This window comes from Oncorhynchus mykiss, chromosome 11 (assembly GCF_013265735.2).
Source record: "Oncorhynchus mykiss isolate Arlee chromosome 11, USDA_OmykA_1.1, whole genome shotgun sequence".
NCBI lineage: Eukaryota > Metazoa > Chordata > Actinopteri > Salmoniformes > Salmonidae > Oncorhynchus > Oncorhynchus mykiss.
In genome coordinates, this window is record NC_048575.1 from 51,681,793 (window position 1) to 51,704,551 (window position 22,759).

The 22,759-nt window shown below is 43.4% G+C and overlaps 3 protein-coding genes across 7 annotated transcripts; 2 read left to right on the plus strand and 1 right to left on the minus strand.

Annotated features, from left to right (window-relative positions):
* The first annotated feature begins 1,213 nt into the window (after window positions 1-1,213).
* LOC110535908 (protein FAM216A) lies at window positions 1,214-3,539 on the plus strand. 2 transcript variants are annotated; one of them, XM_021621279.2, is made up of 5 exons: window positions 1,214-1,602; window positions 1,775-1,815; window positions 2,215-2,348; window positions 2,443-2,569; window positions 2,649-3,218. In XM_021621279.2, exons 1-5 carry the CDS (start codon window positions 1,517-1,519, stop codon window positions 2,834-2,836), a joined length of 576 nt encoding a protein of 191 aa, XP_021476954.2. In that variant the 5' UTR covers window positions 1,214-1,516; the 3' UTR covers window positions 2,837-3,218. The 2 variants fall into 2 exon arrangements, with proteins under 2 accessions (XP_021476954.2, XP_036791623.1); XM_036935728.1 differs by lacking the exon at window positions 1,775-1,815 and having other exon boundaries at window positions 1,261-1,602; window positions 2,649-3,539.
* rad9b (RAD9 checkpoint clamp component B) lies at window positions 3,273-13,863 on the plus strand. Of its 4 annotated transcripts, none has more exons than XM_021621275.2 (11): window positions 3,273-3,356; window positions 4,132-4,202; window positions 4,356-4,493; window positions 4,669-4,783; window positions 4,989-5,088; window positions 6,559-6,665; window positions 6,759-6,865; window positions 7,804-7,868; window positions 8,028-8,150; window positions 11,094-11,328; window positions 11,723-13,863. In XM_021621275.2, exons 2-11 carry the CDS (start codon window positions 4,191-4,193, stop codon window positions 11,849-11,851), a joined length of 1,131 nt encoding a protein of 376 aa, XP_021476950.2. In that variant the 5' UTR covers window positions 3,273-3,356; window positions 4,132-4,190; the 3' UTR covers window positions 11,852-13,863. The 4 variants fall into 4 exon arrangements, with proteins under 4 accessions (XP_021476950.2, XP_036791621.1, XP_021476949.2 ...); XM_021621274.2 differs by lacking the exon at window positions 3,273-3,356 and adding an exon at window positions 3,694-3,823; XM_036935726.1 differs by lacking the exon at window positions 4,669-4,783.
* pptc7a (protein phosphatase targeting COQ7 a) lies at window positions 13,862-22,712 on the minus strand. The gene is made up of 6 exons (XM_021621278.2): window positions 22,039-22,712; window positions 20,053-20,232; window positions 18,955-19,153; window positions 16,438-16,561; window positions 16,174-16,303; window positions 13,862-15,879 (listed from the first exon to the last, which is right to left on the minus strand). The coding sequence occupies exons 1-6, from the start codon at window positions 22,238-22,240 to the stop codon at window positions 15,821-15,823; spliced, it is 894 nt and encodes a 297-aa protein (XP_021476953.1). The 5' UTR covers window positions 22,241-22,712; the 3' UTR covers window positions 13,862-15,820.
* Window positions 22,713-22,759: the final 47 nt, after the last annotated feature.

Here is a 22,759-nt window from a genome sequence, read left to right on the forward strand (position 1 = left end):
CTCAATCCTGGACTTCCTGTCGAGCCGCCACTAGGTGGTAAGGGTAGGGAACAACACGTCTGCCACGCTGATCCTCAACACTGGGGCCACTCAGGGGTGTGTACTTAGTCCCCTCCTGTACTCCCTGTTCACCCATGACTGCATGGCCTAACACGACTCCAACACCATCATTAAGTTTGCTGACCACACAACAGTGGTAGGCTTGATTACCGACAACGATGAGACAGCCTATAGGGAGGAGGTCAGAGAAATGGCAGTGTGGTGCCAGGACAACAACCTCTCCTTCAATGCGAGCAAGAAAAATGAACTGATTGTGGATTACAGGAAAAGGCAGGCCAAAAAGTCCCCCATTAACATCAACGGGGCTGTAGTGGAGCGGGTTCAGAGTTTCAAGTTCCTTGGTGTCCACATTACCAACGATCTATCATGGTCCAAACACACCAAGACAGTCGTGAAGAGGGCACGACAAAACCTTTCCCCCTTCAGTAGACTGAAGAGATTTGGCATGGGTCCCCAGATGCACTATCGAGAGCATCCTGACCAGTTGCATCACCGCCTGGTATGGCAACTGCTCGGCATCTGACCATAAGGCGCTGCAGAGGGTAGTGCATATGGCCCAGTACATCACTAGGGCCAAGCTTCCTGTCATCCAGGAGCTATGTAATAGGCGGTGCCCATAAAATTGTCGGAGACGCCAGTCACCCAAGTCATAGACTGTTTTCTCTGCTACCGCACAAGCAGTACCGGAGCGCCAAGTCTAGGACCAAAAGGCTCCTTAACAGCTTCTACCCCCAAGCCATAAGACTGCTGAGCTCAAATGGCCACCAGACTATTACATTGCCCCCCCCCCCAACCCCCATTTGTTTTGTACACTGCTACTACTCACTGTTTATTATCACTTCACCCCTACCTACATGTACAAATGACCTCTAACCTGTACCCCCACGGTACCCCTATATATAGCCTTGTTATTGTTATGTTATTGTGTTACTTTTTATTATTTTTTACTTTAGTTTATTTGGTAAATATTTTCGTAACTTTTCTTGAACTGCACTGTTGGTTAAGGGCTTGTAAGTAACCATGTCACGGTAAGGTCTACACTTGTTGTATTCGGCGCATGTGACAAATAAAGTTTGATTTGATTTGAAGGATGATAAATGGAAACAAGATGCACCTGAGCTCAATTTCGAGTCTCGTGTCTGAATACCTATGTGAATAAGGTATTTCTGTTGTTGTTGTTTTTAATACATTTGCAAAACATTTCTAAAAACTTGTTTTCGCTTTGTCATTTAAACCATTATATAATAAGGCTGTAACGTAACAAAATGTGTAAAAAGTCACGGAGTCTGAATACTTTGAGAATGCTCTGTATAACCTCTTGTCAGTAGTCTGCTCTGGATCTGCCCCATGGACTGACATCCTCTCCTGGTCACACGACCATGGCAATGTAAGATTGATACTTGTAACCACCAATATTAACATTGACCTCATCGATTTGTTACAAAGTAACAAAATCATGAGAAAACAGGTTACATTTGTCGAGGAAATAAGAAAAGGAGATCGCCTGATAAAACGCGGTGGTAGCCGCGTTTTAGCAACAAGGTAGGCTTGCAAAATGAACTAGTTGTATGCTTCTGTAATGAATGTTAATGAAATGAGTGCATTATATTTATAGACACATCTGTTTTTAATGATGACTTGTTTTTCGAGCTTTGCTATTATTGCGTTCAAAGCAAACATTTCAGATCAAGTTTCTATTATTTCATGTTTGTAGATCTGCGGAGTCAAATAACATGTACCATCATAGATATATAGGTATGTACTACTGTATATATAGCCTACTGGTTGTTAACTTGTGCATTGTATGTTTGCATGTTTACATAGTTAATTTGAAACTATTGGCTATTTTGTGAGTCAGAAATGCAAGGCGAAACGCTGCTCTGTTGATAGAGAAATGAAATGTAATAGCCTGCGTGTGGCATGTAATAGACACCACAGAAGCCAGTCGGGTATAGGAGTCCATATCTTTCCAAATGGTATTTTGGTAAATGTATTTTGGGGGGTTATCCAAATGTTAGTGTAATGTTAATTTGGTTCATCAATCTATTTAACATTACTGGTAATTGATCTAATACGCATTAACATTTTACTCAATCAACAATTGTGTGATTAATGCAGATAGAGGCCTCATTAATACACCTATCTATATGACAGACTCTGAGCATGTGTATAAGGAACAAAACACCAGGGTGGAGATGCACAGGACAGCACATTTCAAGGTTCCTGACCACCAGCAGGTGAAAACCATACACGTCCCCAAGTCCATGATGACTGCACCATTTCTACAGGTAACATGTCAGCAAGTTATTTGCCATATACCATAATTAATATATTGCTGAATGTAAATGTAGTGTTCTACAAAATGTTCTTATCATGTTCCAGCATCCAACCCTCACAACTGGACAGAAACGATATCTCTACAGTATTGCAAATGTCTACAGCACCGAGCACATGAGGCGACTGATGAAGCAACGCTATCTCAATGTGCTGCACCAGTGTATTAAATCAGGTGGGTTGTAATTGTATTTACTTTAGAATGGAATATACACCAACTATTGCCCATCTTAGATTGAATGTTTTCCCTCAAGGTCATAGCTCTTTGGATGCAACCAAACATACTACTGGAGGTCCACTGCTTAAAGATCGGCTCACGTTCAAGATGGACAATGAGAGAGATTCTGGATCTAGGATCAAGCCATATGGACAGAGGAAGGGCACCACAGTGCACTCTAAAGTTATCCTCCCAAAGATTACCAACAGTCACAGTGCAGAGTGAGAAGATTGTATTTTAAATAATTATAATGAAGTCAGTCATACATTCTATTATTCTGACAATGTATTGAAGTATAGTATAATTTGTATAATTTCAAAACACATTTTCCTTATTGGTAACACATTTATTTGAGTCTCCCGTTAAACTGTTTATACGAGTTTTTAAATAGTTTATAAACCATTATTACACACTGTACATTTATTGTCTGTTGATTGTATGATTACACGTCATTTTAATAATACATGTTTTAAAACTTAAAGGTAGAGTCAGCGATATGAAGTAGATGCACAAATTAAACAGCATAGTGTGCTAAAAAGTCGTTGAATCGCGAGTCTGAACTTCACTGTTTTGGTCCGGTGGCTACCACCTTGTAAGAGCATGAAGGGAACCTTTGCACATGCGCAGATGCTGTGTGTGAGAGCAGTCTTTCATCTGGCTCATTTGCTCATCACAATATCTGCAAGTGCTGCTCGTGCAATGTCATTTTGCTGTCTCTACCTCTTAATTTGCAGTTGATAATGTGGTGAGTATTTGAAAAATGTAAAATATAATCCCCCCAAAAAGCAGGGGCAAAACTAATATACAGAAACATCTGAAGAGAAATAAATGACAGCTGGGAAGCTTTCTGTAATAGGCTTGTGAGATTATTATGTAACAATGTGTTTGCAGTGCATTTACTACAGTGTGACTGCTTGACAATAAATTATATTGGTAAAAAATATCTTGAATCTTGTTTTGTATGCATTCAGGATTTTAGAATTGTAACTTAATATACATTACATGACCACTTATAGTCATACTAACCATAATGGTAATAGATTAGCATATTACACAATATGGTTCATTAGTAAGTCATCTTCATGCTGCTGTTTTGTAGTTGTTGCGCGTCAACTGCACGGACAGACACTAATTAGGGATCACCACAAAATCAAACTTTGTGGAACTTGACTGCCAAAATGAAGTGTGTCATTGAAAGAAACGGTGTTAAAGGTATGTTATCTTTTGGAATATAGATAACTGTAACACATACAGAAATGTGCAACACATTTTAAAGTACATATCTAGCTAACTTAGCTAGCTAGCTAAATGTGCCAAACAGGATAGTATAAACGTTAGCTAGCTAGCTAACTTACTCTCTAAAGTTGGCTAGCTTTGACAGCCTACCTCAGTCTGCGGATTGTTCTCTAAAGTGATTTAGCTAGATAGCTCAAATGTAGGATTTAGATAGCTAAATATGTTGACACATAATTGATGAATTTAATCTACATAAACAGTATCTCTGACTCTGTTTCTGACAGTTTTTGGGAAGGCTATTCATGCCCTGGCACGCATAGGAGATGAACTATGGTTGGATCCTATGATGAAAGGGGTAAGCATCAGTCCATTTGAAGTGTGCTATACAAATAACGTTTGATTTGTTGATGGTCTACAAAGCTTTATCAATGTAAAGTGTTAGCTACATAACATTGTCCTGTTCTAACCATTATGCATATAATTATCTGCCTGGTCTGGTCTCTTGTAGTTGGCAATGAGGTCAGTGAACTCAGCCCATTCTGCCTACGCCTGCTTCCTCTTCTCCCCATTGTTCTTCCAACACTACAGCCCAGACACACGACCAGCCCAGGACTGTGGAACTGTCAAATGCAAGTTGGTCATGAAGGTAATGGCCAAGCTGTTCTGAATCTGCTGAATATGACCCCAACATCTCAAGATAGATAAATGTCTCACACAGGCCCATATGGAACAGTCCAGCATCATTGCTTTTACAATGGGTGAGACTTTATAGTACTAATAGTGTAATAGCTGTGTATTAATATACATCTTTTTGGTTTTAGTCAGTGCTGCCGCTATTTCGGTGCCTGGCTACCATTGAGCGTAATGTGGATAGCTGTCAAATATCCATTAATCTCCCAGACAACCGGGTGATATTCCAGTTTCACTGCAGACATGGTAGGAGAACAGTCCAATAGAGTGCTCTCAGATAAGATCTTGTTTTATATGTTAAGGACTTGTGTGTGTGTGGGTGTGTGTTGAGCAAATTCCAGTAGGTGTTCAACAATGATTTTGGAACAAAGGGGATTCTTTCTCAGATTGTAATGCATTGTATCAATACTAGATGGCGCTGTGTCCCAACATCTCATACTCATTGTGACAGGTATCACCAAAACACACAACATGGGTTTCCAGGAGAGTGAAGCTCTGCAGGCAGTGTTTCCTTCTCACCTCTGCCCCAATGTCCTGAAGGCCCAGCCCAGGTGACCTCCCATAAACATATCCCAATCTATCTCCTCGTGACATTGATGAAGAGTGATTCAGAGACTGACTAAGACTTACTACAGGGTGTCGTGTCTTTACTATCATTAACTGAAGACTGACTTTTTTATCAAAGATTCTCTGTAATTAGACTGATTAATCATGTAACCGTAATTACTAGGAAGTCGGGGCACCAAGGAAAAATATTCAGATTACAAAGTTATCATTTCCTAAAATAACTTTTCAGATATTTTATCTGGTCAATTAGTCTTCGAATTAATGAATTATTTACTTTACCTCACGTTCTAAGAAGTCACTACAGAGTGATAATTATAACAATTGAAATGCTAATCCTTTGCACATGAACGCTCACTCATTCGGGAACAATTGCAATCAATGTATATATTTACGCTCAGTGTGTCATCTTGATCGCTGGTGAAAAGTTTGTTTCTTTTGTAGAATTGTCCGTCTCTCTCCCTCTCTCTGTCGTGGTTATAGTGGATAGTTCAGAGTGACATTCATTTGTTTCGTTATAGAATGGATGTTTCGCCGGTTGTCGTTCTTCGCGTTCAATGATACCGAATTCCTAGCTGGAGACTAGTAATTCATATCAAAATGTGTTCTTATTCTGTCAGTATCGATAGTCTTAAGAGTTTAACCACGTGGTATGGTTAAAAGATTCAGCAATGGTCTACAACCTTTGTACTCTCCTAATGGAGAAAAACATGGTCTGCAACCTTTAGCCATCTCGTAATTGAGGTAAGCTTGGTCTGCTGATCGAAAACCCGAGAGGGGGTTTTATTCGGAAGGGCCGAAAAAGAGCTGTCCCAGGAGGCCTGACCCTAACTGGGCTCAGGGGCGGTCCCAGGATGTCTGACCCTAACTGGGCTCAGGGGCGGCTCTCTGATTTAGTTCAAATCAAAAGGGAATTGTATTTTTCTTCATTAAACAGTCCACAATCATATTACACAATTTATACAAACAGTATCATACTCACTCATTCATCTTATACAACAATTAGATGTAAACCTCATATCTGAGGCTATTATATAAACAGCTTTATGGTAATGTGGCCACACCGTCTCCCATGAGCTTCCCCAAGTTGTCACAAACGGACCAGTTCATAGCTGGATTCTTCACCGATCTTTTATACTTTCTCCAGAACATGAAATTTGTTCGTACCTCAAGTTCTGTGAGGTGGAAGGATTTCCTTTGTCCTCTATGAAAATGTACTCTCTCTATACTGTGTGTCCATGAGGAGATCCTCAGGAATTTACGACGTCTCTCTGACCACAGCAACCTAGTTGAAGGAGGAAAGGGGGAGGCGGGGAGAGGGGGATGGGGCTTGCTATACCCAAAGAGGCTAACGTCATGACAAGGGTATACAGTATATGATGATTATTTCATTAGTAATTTACATTTGTACTATCTATTATAATTGTATTAAATTTGTATTATTATTTTTGGGCCAGACTTCTAGGCGACATGGTGATGCACTTCCCAGTGTCTCAGGAAGAGATCACTCTGTCCATGTCTCCTCTGAGAGTCAATCTGAAAAGCTACTATGAAGATGAAAGTGGTGAGATGTTGCACTGTCTGCGCTGTATGAAAAAACCAACCCACAAAAAGTCGGTAACATATTGTGCCTGACTCCTGATTTTTTGGGTTGCAGATCAAATGAAGGCCATGCACACTGAGATGTCTTTAGAGCCCAGTGAGTTTGACTACTTCCAGGTTGGAGTTGACTCAGACATAACCTTCTGTCTGAAGGAGCTTAGGGTAAGGGGGTTATTTTGGGATGGACCTTATTTTTTGTCACATGAGCTTGTGAATATGGGAGGGTGTCACTGTCTGTGCTTGCATACCCATGGGTTAATTCATTTATTTACAGGACCCAAGTGTCCAGGAGACTCTGTACCCTATCATTTTCAATGGAACGTTCCCCTCATGGGCAGGATTTTGTTTTATGACCCTAATGAATCAAGTTATAATATGATGTTTTTTCCCCACACATGACTACATTTTTAGTGAACAGACAGTAATAAGTAGTAGAACACATGCATTGATTGCCTAACTCTCATACCATGTTCCAAATATATCCAAGTCCTCAGAGGAGAAAAAAACATCAGCATGATTCAATAGCAAAATATGTCACATTAGGACCCCAAAAAGGCAGCCATTTTGCATCCTATGTTTTTTTGTGTTATTTATTATAAAGTACAACTAAAGTGTCATAATTTGTGCTCAGACCCACATCCTTTGACCCGACCCTAACGTCCTGGAATGTTGTTGGGGGTACCCTTTTGTGAAGTCCCTCATTACACAGTAAAGCTATGCCCAGCTATAGACTGCTGTGTGTCCATGCTAGCCTGTGATTGAGTTGGACAGTGAGCCAGTCTCTACATTGCTGCTAGTCTTACCTGTCACAGTGTGTTAGAGGGGCTAGTCGAACACACACAGAGGCTCTGGTGTCTGGGCATCGAACAAAGCAATTCAACTGAACCCATGATTACCCCTTTCACTGTGATTGACCCCAACAACTTGAAAGGTTATGGCTAGTGTACACAGCAACATTGGTAATATGTGCCCTGTCATCTAATGTACATTGCTGTCTAGCAGAGTACCAGAGTATTGTGACCTGTTATTTTAATTGGTGGTGAATGATCAAACAGTTACTCCAAAAATGCATGTGTTTAATGTATTAACCTCTTCTCTAGGGATTGCTGTCATTTGCTGAATCACATGGTCTACCAGTATCTGCCCACTTTGGCGCTGCAGGAAAGTAAGTATCCTGGTTCTTGTGATTATACCCCGTGACTATCACCTCTTTTACTTAGGTCCTAAATTAGGCCTGGAGTTTTTCCCGGTCTGCTCACACGGTTGGAGAAATCTCAGGGCCTGGGTTCTAGGTATGCTGATGTTGTGTTCTGCTGTTTGTCAGGCCGGTGGCCTTCAGTGTAGAGGACATGGTGCTGGAGGCCAGTGTGGTGTTGGCTACTCTTGTCAACCCAGAGAGCAGGACCCCCTCCCAGGCTACAGAGGCCCAGGCTCCTGCTGCACTAAGGTAGCTGTCACCATTCGTTAAACAGTTATTACCCCACCACTGATAGGGGGGTTCTGTATTTGGTCCAACATTGTGTAATACACCACATCACCAGCATCACATGCTGCCCTTAATCTGCTTCTATCTTCATCATCTATTATGTAGTCACCATAGCAACCCTACCGCTATATCAAATAATGTATGTAGAAGTGCCCAAATGATTTCAATAGTCAGAGAAGCCCTTGTTCGGAGGCATGGTGTGTAGAAAGGCAGGACATTTTGTCCTAGCGAGAAGCGGTTTCTCAGTTCAATAGCAAATAAAACAGTTAACAGGCTTAGATAGCCTTAAAGCGCCTGCCCAGTCATGTGACAGTCACAGTAGAGTAAATTTGAACTAGCCTTTCCTAGAATCCTAGAGTTGGCTGTACCTGTGATGTCCTCCTTACCGGAGGCAGTTGGCCAGCATGTGCTTTTTTTGGTGCCTCATTGGGGGTTGTGTTACAGAACAGTGCAGTAGCACTGTGACAGAGGCTGGCTATCTGGGGAAAGGCCGTGCTGGCTGGGTTAGAGGCCTGATAGACTGACCAGCTGTAATCCCGACATCCCCCACAGTCACTAACCTGTTACGTTGCTCTGGCGATGATGTCACTCAGTGTGTGGCCCGCCCGGCCTCTATGTATCTCTCTCTTAGTGTCTGCTCTGAGCCGCCTGAGGTGGGATTTGCACCAGTCCCAGCCGGATTGTGGCACATCTGGGTCACTTATGACGTCGCTGCATTGCACTGCTTCTTCCTTTTTCAAGGAAACGTTCATACAGTATGTTCGAATGACCAAAATGGAAATGTCATTTTTATACCTTCATGGAATACTCTGATTTTTGTATGACAGGTTTATGTTGTAGTTGTACAATTTATGTTTATATACTTATGTTACTGAACCCGCTGTTCCATAACCTCCCAGGCAAACACACACATTATTCTCATGTTGACCTTGACGAAGATAAGTGAAGATATTTAAAACCCAGCTCCTTCCCATTCTCTCTCCTGCTGGGACGCTTCTTTATCGGCACATTCTGGTTCTCTCTGTGGTGCAGTCAGTGGTGTTTATGGAAAGCATGTTTATACTGAGGAACACTAAGAAAACAGCCAGAGGCAGTGGCCTGCCATGTGCAGGAGAACAGGCGAAACAGAGTTAGGTTGTCCTAGCATGCAACCTTGGAGCACAGCCAACATCCAACAGCAGTGTCACTCTTACAACAGCTCCCTTTTTTCTCTCTCTCCATGTTCCTCCCTTTCTCTCCCTGCCATCTCCCTGGCTCTGCCCCTCCCCTCTACTCTCTCTCCATGTTCCTCCCTTTCTCTCCCTGCCATCTCCCTGGCTCTGCCCCTCCCCTCTACTCTCTCTCCATGTTCCTCCCTGCCATCTCCCTGGCTCTGCCCCTCCCCTCTACTCTCTCTCCATGTTCCTCCCTTTCTCTCCCTGCCATCTCCCTGGCTCTGCCCCTCCCCTCTACTCTCTCTCCATGTTCCTCCCTTTCTCTCCCTGCCATCTCCCTGGCTCTGCCCCTCCCCTCTACTCTCTCTCCATGTTCCTCCCTTTCTCTCCCTGCCATCTCCCTGGCTCTGCCCCTCTCCCCCCCTCTACTCTCTCTCCATGTTCCTCCCTTTCTCTCCCTGCCATCTCCCTGGCTCTGCCCCTCCCCTCTACTCGCTCTCCATGTTCCTCCCTTTCTCTCCCTGTCATCTCCCTGGCTCTGCCCCTCCCCTCTACTCTCTCTCCATGTTCCTCCCTTCCATCTCCCTGGCTCTGCCCCTCCCCTCTACTCTCTCTCCATGTTCCTCCCTTTCTCTCCCTGCCATCTCCCTAGCTCTGCCCCTCCCCTCTACTCTCTCTCCCTGCCATCTCCCTGGCTCTGCCCCTCCCCTGTACTCTTTCTCCATGTTCCTCCCTTTCTCTCCCTGCCATCTCCCTGGCTCTGCCCCTCCCCTCTACTCTCTCTCCATGTTCCTCCCTTTCTCTCCCTGCCATCTCCCTAGCTCTGCCCCTCCCCTCTACTCTCTCTCCATGTTCCTCCCTTTCTCTCCCTGCCATCTCCCTGGCTCTGCCCCTCTCCACCCCTCTACTCTCTCTCCATGTTCCTCCCTTTCTCTCCCTGCCATCTCCCTGGCTCTGCCCCTCCCCTCTACTCTCTCTCCATGTTCCTCCCTTTCTCTCCCTGCCATCTCCCTAGCTCTGCCCCTCCCCTCTACTCTCTCTCCATGTTCCTCCCTTTCTCTCCCTGCCATCTCCCTGGCTCTGCCCCTCCCCTCTACTCTCTCTCCCTGCCATCTCCCTGGCTCTGCCCCTACCCTCTACTCTCTCTCCCTGCCATCTCCCTGGCTCTGCCCATCCCCCTCCCCTCTACTCTTTCTCCATGTTCCTCCCTTTCTCTCCCTGCCATCTCCCTGGCTCTGCCCCTCCCCTCTACTCTCTCTCCATGTTCCTCCCTTTCTCTCCCTGCCATCTCCCTGGCTCTGCCCCTCCCCTCTACTCTCTCTCCATGTTCCTCCCTTTCTCTCCCTGCCATCTCCCTAGCTCTGCCCCTCCCCTCTCTCTCCCTCACACACTGATGCACGTGCAGCTGCAGTAACTCACGCGGCATATCATGTAACACACACGCTCATGAGAGCAGACTTCTTTCAAACTCACACTGCTCGGTTATCTAAAAACAACCTTTTCCCAATAGAACGTGGCATGCGCATCTCATATAACTTCTAATATATATATATATATTAGCAAAGTCTGTTAGCAATGCTATTGCTTAAGTTTGTTGATTATCACAAATGTGGTTAATTAATATTGATTTGAGACTGACAGGCATCTGTTTTCAATATGCTATAGCTATATAGGAAAACAACTATAGGCAGACCACTGGAGGGAAATGCCTGAAGGCAGCCTTGCTGTAATGGTCCTTATATGCTCTCAGGTGTGGAGGTGTTGTGGAGCCTACGGAGGGCCCGTGTGAGGCAGATGTCGGTCCCCTCCAGGCCCAGGGGTTTCCCTCTGCAGGCGAGCTGATAGCATCCAGCCAGGGAAGCCCAGTGTTCAGTGGAACAGCCCTCATGAGAGAGTTCACCAGGACAGGAGAATATTCTGACAGGCTCAGAACACCACGTTACACACACAGAGGTCGTGGCATCACAACTCCTCCTTCCTCCAAGGTAAATTAGAACAAAATATGAACTTTGGTTGACTTCTGTTTGTGCCCTCAAGCCACTGTGTTGTTATTTTGGCAGGCTCTGACTGGTAACATACTTTGGTAAGTTCCAAAGTACAGATAAGGCCTTGCTTTAACGTTCAACCTGGAATGTGCCTAGATTGCAATAATGTTTAACCATGTGATGTGATTGACCTGAAAGATACAGGGTGAAGGTGAATTGTGACGTATGTAAGGTGTGTGGCTGGTTGCACAGTCCTCATATCTCAAGCCCTTTTGCCTAAGAACCACCAGACCATATTGCGAAAACTGTTTCACAATTTGCTGTTTTTTTCCACCCATGCTCATAGTCTGCTCAGCTGTCTATTAATGATGAGTAATGTGTTTTGGTTCCTTAGGTTCGCTCCCTCCTCTTTGGGGCCATGTCCTGTGAGCAAGGTGATGGTTGCACCTCTATGCTGCCCAGTCTGGTGTGTTCCAGTGATACAGAAGATGGGGGAGAGGAGAGGGCCATTGGTGCACTGTAAGTTACCACAGAACGATGACCAAGCCAAGAACTGTTTTCATACCCTGCAAGTTTTTTCAGCAGACCATAGTCTTTTCCCCATTGTATATTGTAAATGCATTTAAATGAGAACATAATATTTTTAAATTAATTTGAGTGCTTTAAATTAAAGTTCATAAAGCATGGCTGTTTGTTTTTACTAACAAATAAGTTATTCCAAGAAACATATATTGTAGATCTGAAAGTCAGACATCAAAAGCATAACATTAATTGGGGTAAACGTCTGTCCTCTCTTCCCTGTGACCCAGAAACCAATAAGTTGTTGAGAATTGTCAATTCGTTAATAGGTAAATGGAAGACGGTCCTCCCCTCCTCGATAGCCTTCATTTGGCGAGGAAGCACATGTTTATGACCAGTCTAATTTATACAAGTGCATTTTCATCCACTTTCCCCCTACTCGATTACCTTTGACCTTTTTCAAAAGGAGGCCAGGGAGGACGGAGGTGAGGAAATCTAAAATTGTGAAAAGGCCCTAGATTTGCTCATGAAAACATTCCTCAAGCCAAGCACCTGGGGATGCCACACCTGGGTGCTGATAGTAACTCCACACATCTCACAGACTCGCTAAAGCTTGAGGAATGTGTAACCAAACATACAGATCACATGGAGCCTTTTCATGTAGCTTCAGGCAGTCCCCTCAGTTGCATAAGAGCAGACAGCTGCGAGGGAAACACTTGAATCTAGTCCACTGTGGCCCCTGCTGAGACAGAGGAATGGATGAGTCAGAGCAGGGATATGCTGCCTGGCAGGGAACAGTAGGATTCCACCTTCAAAGGGAAAGACTGCATAAAGATGATCTATCACGTGTAGCAGCATGCCCTACCTCACTGGGGGGGTAGCCGTGTTCTGATTCTAGATGCTTTTGACCTACATGTTTTCATTACCTCAGGAACTGTTCAGTCTACTGTGTAAGTAGACAAATACCTTGCAGAGACCACTGAACAAACAATATTGACACAGAAAAACATGTGACAAGGGTCTGGTTAAAAGGAAAAGAACGAGGGTAATAAATACTGTACTTTATTGAAATATGTTACAGCTTTGAAAACATGGCATTGTTGAACTGTATATACAAAATATAGCGCTCACTGTAACAAACGTTGCTTTTTGAACATAACGATTAACTGAAGTCTAGAACTGGCCAACAGAACAGGGGTACTGGCAGGTCACTAAGTCAGTGTGGAGCAGGATATGGACATCATGGAGAAGCTTTGATATAGTGCCGTCTGACAGGGAGAATTGCTTGTATTTTAAGGCTGGTGGGGTTCTTGGCCATCTCTACAGTGCCATGATGTTTGCGAAAACATTTGGGCCATCCAGTGCAGGTGCGTTTCAACTCCCAGCGCAGTAAGAAATGTATGCAGGGCATTAGGTCCTTTAGGTTTTTTTATGTCATAAAACACCTGATAGCCCTACATCGGTCAGCACCGGCATAGATATTATTTTCCTAGTTAGGGGAGAGCCCTTGAAGCAGGACAGTAGCCTGTAGTGAGGGAACACCATGACATCAACAGAAAGAAAACCAAGAGCTATTACAGTTGATACACAGAACCTTGTTAAAAGGCCCAGTGCAGTCAAAATGGTGTTTTCCTGTGTATTATATCGTATCATAGCTGATGTAACTCTGCAAAAGTGAGATTTGTTATTTCCTATCTGCAATTTTGCATGTGCAGGAGTTTGGGCTTTCCATGGTAAAATCACCATGCGGTAAATTGGTTAATAAACTAATAACAAAGAAAGGGAAAATGGGATACCTTGTACAAGTGAAATGTGGTATTTAACCCAACCCCTGTGAATCAGAGGTGCGGGTTCCAAACTTCTAAAATGCTGTTTTTTTTCAAATTTTTATGGAAATCTATTACAGTAATGATGTACTTAATTGTGTCGAAGTAATTTGATATTGATATAAAACAGCTGTATTGGGCCTTTAAGGATTCTAAGATAATTTGTCATGCTCCCCCCCCCCCCCCCCCCCCCCCCCCCCCCCCCCCCTAAAAATAAATAGCTTGACCATTCAAATTTGAATGTGTCCCATGGTGAAAGGCATTGAACACATTGAAAGGGAACGAGAGGTCTCCCATCAGATGGCGCAGATTAAGCATTAAGACAGCAGGGCATGATGGGAAAGTAAGTGTGAATCATATGGCTACTTGTCCATTTCTACTCTGTCTCCAGAGCTGACACAGTGTGGGGTTTAGGGAACAATATGATACACAATTTTGCCACTATCAATAACATCTGATACAAGGCACATCAGCTCCATAAATCAACATGTACATAGTACATGTTAAAGGAAACCTCACCCAAAAACAATATTTTGGTATTCGTTTCATAGTCCCAAAATGTTTTTCTTGTCAGCAATATAGTTTTGAAAATACAAAAATCATCCATGTATGATGCATTTTGCATCATATGAATCTGTGTTTTGCATCAAGTGGTGATGTTTTTTTATTTTTTATTATGTTAATTATCTTAACTTGATTGCTGACAAGCAATACATTTCGGGACTATTGAAACAAATAACCAAAAGATAGTTTTGTGGTGGAATTTTCCTTTACAAAGGAAATGTCACTCTTAAAATGTTTCTGCACATGAGTTATGTTGTAAATGCAAAGTGCACATTTTTGACTGCAGCAAAAAAGAAAATGAAAATCGGTTAAATTAAATAAAAACACTAGTGACCTGATTCATAAGACTTCATCAAATGTGCCATTGGAGCTTTACAGCGATGACAACTGAGAAATTCTGATTGTGAACAATTTTCCCTGAAGCTAAACTGAAACAGTCCAGATTCCCACCCCATCAAACCAAAGCAGAAATAAAATGATATCTGCTTGGTCACTTGACCAACGTCCACTGTGAACTTTTAGATATGCTTTCTTTAACCTTGTGCGTAAATGGTTGTTACCATTGCATCCCAGTGGATATAAAAAAAGCGGTGTAGCCTACACAAAACCCATCCATTCCGTATGTATACAATATGAACATCTGACACGCGACAGCCTCCAGGTTACTCTATCACACATAACAACCTTCAACATCACTTGCAGTCACACTCACTCTTTGCGTCGCAGCAGGGGTCAGAGAACAGGTTTGACAGAAACATCAAGCCATTTCAAAAAAATAGTTATTTTAACATTTCACATCCTTAGAAATGATTCACTTGGTCTGTGTTTGACCCAAATTGTACTGACATGGCAAAGTATGTGGCAACTGCACCTCGTCTTCATACAACCCCTTAGATCAGTCAAACAACTTAAAATACCACGTAGTCCCTTTCCCACAGATCTACCAAAACATTCTAACATCCTTTAATATCACAATGATGCATGCCCTTATACCCGCATATTTGTTTTGCCCTCAACGTCTTTTAATTGTTTGTTTTTCTGTGTAAGGTGAGTCACTGTAAAAGTGGCGTTTTCATGGCCCTATCGTTTCGACTTGATGGTATGATGCTACTTCCCGTCTGGAATCAGCTCGGTTCCTGTGATTAACCCTCATTGGCATGATTCACAGAGTTTCAATTCTGACGCTTTTGACTGGCTAATACTGACCACCTTTCTCTCTCTCTCTCTCCATCCTGAGCTTTGCTCCAAGTCCAAAAATAATGTGAGAGCCAGAGCCTCATCTCCAACATGTTGATGTCCTTCATCCCACTGAACGGGGATTATGTCAATGACAACTGGGACATTTCCCAGATAGATCCTTTGCAGCGGGTATTCTAACCAGAGACATGTCAGAACTGCATGTATTGTCAGTGTTCCATCTGAGAAATAGGACTGATTATCTCAGGGGGCCGAAGGTGGGCTCAGTCAGCCACCAACACTAGTCCCTAATCCCCACCAGCAGGAATCAAAGCAGTCTGACATCTTCAAGAGACAGATGGCAAGAGGAAACTCTCCTAATTCCCCTCCTAGCCTCAATACAGTCTCTAGTCTGTGTACTCTGCCACTATTGACAGCAACACGGTGATGTCATCTGGCTTTCCTCCTGTGGGGAAGAGAAAGAGATGCAGTCAGAAGGATGAGTGTGAGAACAATCTCTCATTTTCATCATTCCAAAAGGAAGCAGCCTGAGAGCAATGGAAGGAACACTAATAAAACACTTCTTATTCCTCACTGGGTGTCATTCTTCCTGATTTATAGAGCAGCCCTCTCAGCCTGGATACCATTCACAAGGGAAGCAGGGTATGAATGGAGCAAATGGACTATGAAATGAGGACTACCTTGGCTTTGTTTCCAATTTCCACTTGCAGGAAGAAGTGATAAAAGTGATGATCATTACCTCTTACATTCAGTCCATTGTCACAGGCAAACTGGGCAAAAGGCGACATATAGTTGGGGTCGTATGCCAGAACATGGGCCTGCTCTGCAATGCTCCTGGCTGTCTGCTGGATACTCTCATAGTTGGTGTTCTGCAAAAACAAAATGGAGGAGTGTCTTAGTTTTTTTTTCAATGTCTTGTTCCTCCACTTCAATACTCTGCAGAATGAAACAGTAAACCTGTTTGTTGTACACGAGTACGGCACGGGTTTATGCGAGGGTGTACCTTGAGTTTTTTCAGCTCCTGTAGGATCATGTAGTCGGGCATGTTGTCGAAGAGGCCATCTGTGGCTGTGAGAATTATGTCCCCCAACTCGACATCGAAGGAGGAGCTGTCTGCAGCGTCGGGACTGAGGGGGCACAGAGAGCTTAACACAACGTAGCGGGGAAATAACAGTCTTGTGGAACATGAGTTAAAATATCCTGATCATATAGTGCCCATTAGAGAGGGAGCGTTAAAGTGCTTAACCAAATTGCAAACATTATCCAATTGCTCCCCCTTCTCATACCCCCCTCCAGGAAGGAAATCTGACCTGTCTGAGCCCAGTTTAATCTGTGCCTCTAGCCTTTCATTAGCCTAGATCACTGACACTGCTGCTCGGTCTCCTGTCTTGACTATGAGACTCAGGCACACACCTCAGGTTAGACATGGCTACAGATCACTGTGTCAAACACTGGAATGAAGTACATTTTTTTTTATAGAAATCATGCAATGCAGTTATACATTTCAACTGACTACTTTTTCAGCTGTGAAATGCTGCTGCTAACAAATTGCACAGGTATGGTGGAAAATAATCTAAGGAATAGCACACCTTGGCCGTCATGGGAAGTTGTAAGGAACTGCTGTAATGTTGATGTGCGACTGATACACACATATACAGTAGATCAGAGCCATGTGCAGTATCAAGTTTAGTTCTTGGAAGGCGACATTCATTCTGCCCCAGACTCCCCGACACTCATGGCTGTTCTAGAAACCATCTGTAACCCAGCCACCATTCGATCTACAGTCCTACATTACATTGAGGCTTTAGCGCTACGTTTCAAAATAATCACTATTAAGGAATCACGGATTTAGCTCTAAATTAAATGAACGTAGAGTCTTCCCACCAACTACAACAGAATCACAACGCTTATGACCCCGAATATGATACTATCAATGGTAAAAATACTGCCGCCTCTAGCTCATGGAAAGACTACAATTTCCAGCCTGTATGCAACAGGGCCACGTCAAATAGGTCCGAAATTTGGACTGACTAGGGCCCGGTTTCCCAAACGCGATGGAACTTAGGCTTACGAGTGTATTAACGATGCATCTTTCCGACAATGGCTGAAGATGTAACATGAGTTTCCCAAAACACCACGCAGAGAGAACGCTCACTAAGTGCGTCGTTGAGGCATGTGACGATACTGAGAATCAAAAGGTAACGCTGCTCTCGGATCAGAATTCTCCATTCAAATCTGACCTTAACATTAGAATTATTCCACAATACTGACAACGGATCAGCTCTTAGGAGAGATATCACCTAAGGCTACAAATATTGAGGCGGCTTATTCTAATGCTCACCCTATAATATGCATTAAATCAAGATTTGGCACATCATTAAATATATTGAGGGAAAAAAAATTGACAGTAAGCCAAACAGAGAAATAAAACTCAATTGAATGAACATGAAATGTATTTCCATATCATTGAAATATATAGGCTATACTGCAAGTAGGCTATTTATCTTTTACTTCAAATTGAAAACAGAGATGACTGAATTCTCTTTTTATCCTTTGCTTGTTTGTAATAATTGCAAAGACAATGTGAACGTTGTATTTGTAGTCGACTTCGTTGTGAAGTTATCAGCAGTCGCAGAGGCAGATAAACATCTTGATTCTATGTTTAGCAGAGATCTTCTGTGTATAAAGTGACACGGTAGGGAAAAACGCATCTAACGACTCACTTAGCTGTTCCACGAGTGGTCTGAGGCAGTCGGTAAATAACAAGCGTTTTCAAGTGCAACTTTGGTAAGGATGGTTTTGGGAAACAATTCAGAGATTTAACGATGCTCCTACGAAGGTTCTAACGATGAACTTAGCCTTCAGATGCTTTTTGGAAACCGGGCCCATATCTGTTTATTCTGTATAGAGATAAGTCATGGAGATATCCTATGCACTGAGCAAAACCAAGCCATTTTATAATAGGTATGTATGATGAGGCTACGGTTGTGAATAGGCCTGTTCTACGGGTACTATGCTGTGTATCAGCTACATTTACGACAGTGACAGTTCAGTTCCACCTCACACCAGTTTAGAGAAACCCACATGAGCAGCTCTAAATAATCTCCCTGTTCTAGATTACTGGGTTGAGAAGGCCTGTGGGTAAGCAGACCAGGGATTGGCTGCTGTGAGAAGGGCAGTGAGGCTGCTGTGAGGAGGGCCATGAGGACACGTGTGTGTGTGTGTGTGTGTGTTGAGACTTTGGCCTGGCTTAAAACGGTGGCAGGGAGCCAACACCGGCCTCACTGGAGTCTGCAGCACTACTGCTGCTGGCATGCCTACACAAGGAGAGAAAGCAGCACATGGCCCCCATGTGGTAGTACTGACACTCACTAATGCTGCATCGACACTGAACTGGACAGACCAGAGAGCAGCACAAGGGCAGAACCAATGCAGAGACTCTGTGCTTCAAAACCAAAAACATAGCTACACAGCTTCTTTACAATAGAAAATATGGCTTCGGCAGGGCCACAAAACTGACCTGTCACTGAGGACGGCCCCCTCTGCCTCGGGTGGGGCGATAGAGAGCTGGAAGGGGGTGTTGAAGTAGTGCTGCTGTTCGTCAGAGCGGTGCACCACTTCTCCTTCCCTCACCACCAGGAAGCCTGAGTCTCCCAAGTTAGCAGTGTGCAGCCGATGGCTCTGCCGGTCCAGCACCACGATGCAGGCCGTGCTGCTGCCTGGAAGGAGATAACACAAGATGATAAATATATGGGTGGCACGCCCTACATCCTGATTATATTTGTAACAAATGAAGTCGAATAGAGCCATTGAACAATTTATAAATTGGTTGGGATGATTTATGAGTAGTGATTTTGTTGGGTTGCTTTATATCATGATCATACTGTAGCTAAACCTGTGGTTAGAAGAGGAAGGCATGTCAATACATTTCAGGAGGAGAAACATTTGGAAAGGATAACATTTAAGGAAACATAAAAGTTAACCGAACCGGCGAAAACATGGCTCCGCGTGCAGCCACACCCTGCTGATGAGTCATCTGGACCACCAGAATGTTCTATGGGAGCTCCCTACAACCCCTCACGCTCTCTGACTCACCCTACTCTCACTCCCTTTCTTGTGTGTTTTTTCAATAGTAATACAATTACTGCTGGCCTCACGACCGTACTCCTCAGCACTGGAAAAATACAATACTGACTTGTTTTTCTCTTCTACATGAGCTGGGATGGAAAAGTACAGACTGACGACACGGACTGCTTGACTCCTCACTCTCCATTTGTTTTGTCCTGCACATTTCCGCATGCTCCATTCTAGCAAAGCAATGGATCAAGATGAGATTCTGGCGGGGATAGGCTTCTCCACATCTTTACACTTCCCAGGATAGAGGCATGCAGCAGGTCTCTGACTCATCACGCAAATATCCTATCTAAATAGCAGCACCTCACATGTCACTTAGCCTAACCATGCAGACTGAAAACAGACCATTCTAAGACTGCTTTAAGACCGTATTCTCTATTGTAAATGCCTATTCTAGTCAGTATGAGGCAGACACTAGTGATTTCCTTTTGCACCAGCCTCCAGGTTCACAAAACACTGATCCTCCAGGGCTGCCTTTACTCACCCAGCAGAGGCACTTTGTTCTGTAGGAGCTCATAGTAGCTGCTTGTGAGGACGCCCACAGGGTTGCTTGGAACAAAGCGTCCCTCCTTTACCAGCCGCTCACAGGTCTTCATAAGGGTCCCTGAAAACTGTGATGGGTCCACACCGTAGTCTCTCCAACCACCCACTCCATCTGCCACACCTGATGAAACCACACACAGTCAGGTATTGGTTCAATAGAGGAGAACAGGATAGGAAAGAATCAAGATTGTATTCTGATTATTCTTAACACTCCTGACGAAGACATTCCCAGAAGAAGACAGTTTTCCGACAATGGAAAATATTAATCGGAAACAAGTACTAGACGTCTTCACACAGTTGTGACAGGAGAAACAATGGGCACTTTCACTAAAACAAAACACCAAGTGTATAGAGCAAGACAGTGCTTAGAATGAAACAAGGGACGCTTCAGAGAATAAGCACTTCTTTGACATGCTTCTCACTAAACTTTTTCCTGGAATAATCTCCATTGATAATTTGGCCAGTCTGGTACATATAAACCATTTTTACTGATAGCTATCTGAAGCATATGTTGTCTGCAGTTGTCAAGTCACATTACATTATCAACAAGCCCATACACTAGCTTGCAGTCACATTATCACACTGCTTAAAACCCTGAAACATTTGGTTTCTATGGTTATTGAAATGTACCTCTGCCTATTATGGGAGCTGTTGGTCTGGCAGTCCAAGTTCTTCCTAGGAATGCAATTATTTCCAGCTGCTTCCCAGACACAAGAATCAGCTCTTGCTGTGACCATACAAGGAGGGTCGTCTCACTCTCTCCCTGCCAACCTTTGGCTCACTGATGTGACAACAGTCAGACATGGCCTGCCTCACAGCTTCCTTCCAAGCCACACAGAGGACATATAGGCTCAAGTGGACAGTGGGATTTTCTAACAAGTCAAGGAGGATATTCTGGCTTTGGTTAGGCTACCTCTGGATTTCTGAATCACATTTTCTAAGTTGTTTTGATAGCTTACAAAGGCTACTCTTCTCTAAAGCCAGTGTTACCTGAAATCATAGCTTTAATGCAAAAGCATTGAACTTTCTAGCATTACAGTGCAATTAGTCAATTAGCCACATGACCAATAAAGCAGCATTCACAGTTTAGCTTACCTGATACTAAAAATGTACAATGCCCTTTAAACTGTGGGCTACAGACATGTGACTATTTGCAGCAGAACTATTGGTTTGTCTATCAATATGATAATGTCAAATCTGAGACACCAACCATCAGTCTTGGTGGGGATCAGGAGGTACAAGTGTGTTTGTCATACTTGTATGAACTGGGCTAGAATGCTACTGATAGATGTGCTGTTATTTAGTGTTGAGCCTGTTCCTTATTTTACAAGGCAGAGGATCATGTCTGTTCTACACTACATTAATATCTGAACGTTTTGTAACATAGTGACCTTCTGAGGTCCAGGACCAGGTAGGTAGGTACACCATATAAGTTCTGACATGGGGTAAAGTGTGAATGAAAAATGAAGTCTGTCTGGGACTGATTGGTTGTAGCCTAGTTATAGTGAAAAACAAGAAATCAATAAATAAGTTCTCAATGTTCATCTTTCTAATCTATTTATTAATGTGTACATACTGGTTACCGTTTGGTTATGGCTGCCCCCCTATCACTACAATTATCAAACTACTACAGGCAGCTCTGACCTCTAGGACAGCGTTTCCCAAATGTAATTGTATTTGCTTGGCTTGAAACTAAGCCAATAGTATAGCAACCTAGTTAGCGTATTGTGCATCATGATCAAACAAAACAGTCCATGCTAAGTGTCCCTGGTTTGTTATTGTTTGATACTACAAAACGTAGTTAAGGCAAACTAGCTACTGTAACTAGCAACGGTGCACTGTCTGGCATGTTAGTTAGCTAAACAACCAGGCCGGTTATATCATCACGTTATAAAATAGTTGTCAATGCCAGGCATTGTTTACTCACCCAAAACATCGGCAGATTTATGTCGTGCAATGAAGCAAGCGTCGTCGCCGTAGCACATCCCTTTCTTCAAGATACCCTTCCGAAAATCCTTCCCAAACCCGCAGCTTGCTGTTACCAGGCTGTAGTCGCGGCTATCCGTTTGAGAGAGTCCGCCAATTACTGCTCTGGCAACCAGTCTACCGTATGAAAGTACGGAGAACATCACCTACACACCAGCTCCCACTATACTGAGTACCAAGCTAGAAACAACCTAGGTGTTAGCTAGCTATATTAGCTCCAATGTCACAATCTTGACTCGCTAGCTTGATACTGTACTGCTTAGTTAGCTAGCTAACGTTAACATTCGCCACGCAGAAACAAAACAAACCAGCGCGCCAGCTGATGCGAAAGCCCAGACGATACTTATTCTTTATTTAGTTTAATACAATAGTTATTGCCAAATCAGTAACAACTGCTCCGTAATTCGAAGGATATCACAAGTCCAGATTCCCAGAGAAGTTCGGAGTTCGTTGCAGCCATTGTGCCTGTAGAACAACCTACCACATTTCTGAAACATGCTGGGGGAGCGAGCCAGAGTGATCTGCTCTGTGGTCTTGTGACTGGGCTGACGTCACATCTCATTACACAATTTGAGTTTCCTCAGTTCTTCTAACCCTGAAAATCATCCATGACTTTTGTTTTTTAATAAATGTTTACTTTTGAAAAAAAGCATCCCCTTCGA

Excerpts from the sequence above, each read along its gene's own strand:
- rad9b (XM_021621274.2), top strand. The coding sequence starts at position 3,790 with ATGAAGTGTGTCATTGAAAGAAACGGTGTTAAAG. Across the intron at positions 3,824-4,131 it reads TGAAAGAAACGGTGTTAAAG|TTTTTGGGAAGGCTATTCAT; the intron begins GTATGTTATCTT and ends TGTTTCTGACAG. Across the intron at positions 5,089-6,558 it reads GTCCTGAAGGCCCAGCCCAG|ACTTCTAGGCGACATGGTGA; the intron begins GTGACCTCCCAT and ends TTTTTGGGCCAG.
- LOC110535908 (XM_021621279.2), top strand. The coding sequence starts at position 1,517 with ATGAGAAAACAGGTTACATTTGTCGAGGAAATAAGAAAAGGAGATCGC. Across the intron at positions 1,603-1,774 it reads AGCCGCGTTTTAGCAACAAG|ATCTGCGGAGTCAAATAACA; the intron begins GTAGGCTTGCAA and ends TCATGTTTGTAG. Across the intron at positions 2,570-2,648 it reads GCACCAGTGTATTAAATCAG|GTCATAGCTCTTTGGATGCA; the intron begins GTGGGTTGTAAT and ends TTTTCCCTCAAG.
- pptc7a (XM_021621278.2), bottom strand. The coding sequence starts at position 22,240 with ATGTTCTCCGTACTTTCATACGGTAGACTGGTTGCCAGAGCAGTAATT. Across the intron at positions 20,233-22,038 it reads TAAATCTGCCGATGTTTTGG|GTGTGGCAGATGGAGTGGGT; the intron begins GTGAGTAAACAA and ends TGGTTTCATCAG. Across the intron at positions 15,880-16,173 it reads CAATGGACTGAATGTAAGAG|GAGGAAAGCCAGATGACATC; the intron begins GTAATGATCATC and ends TCTTCCCCACAG.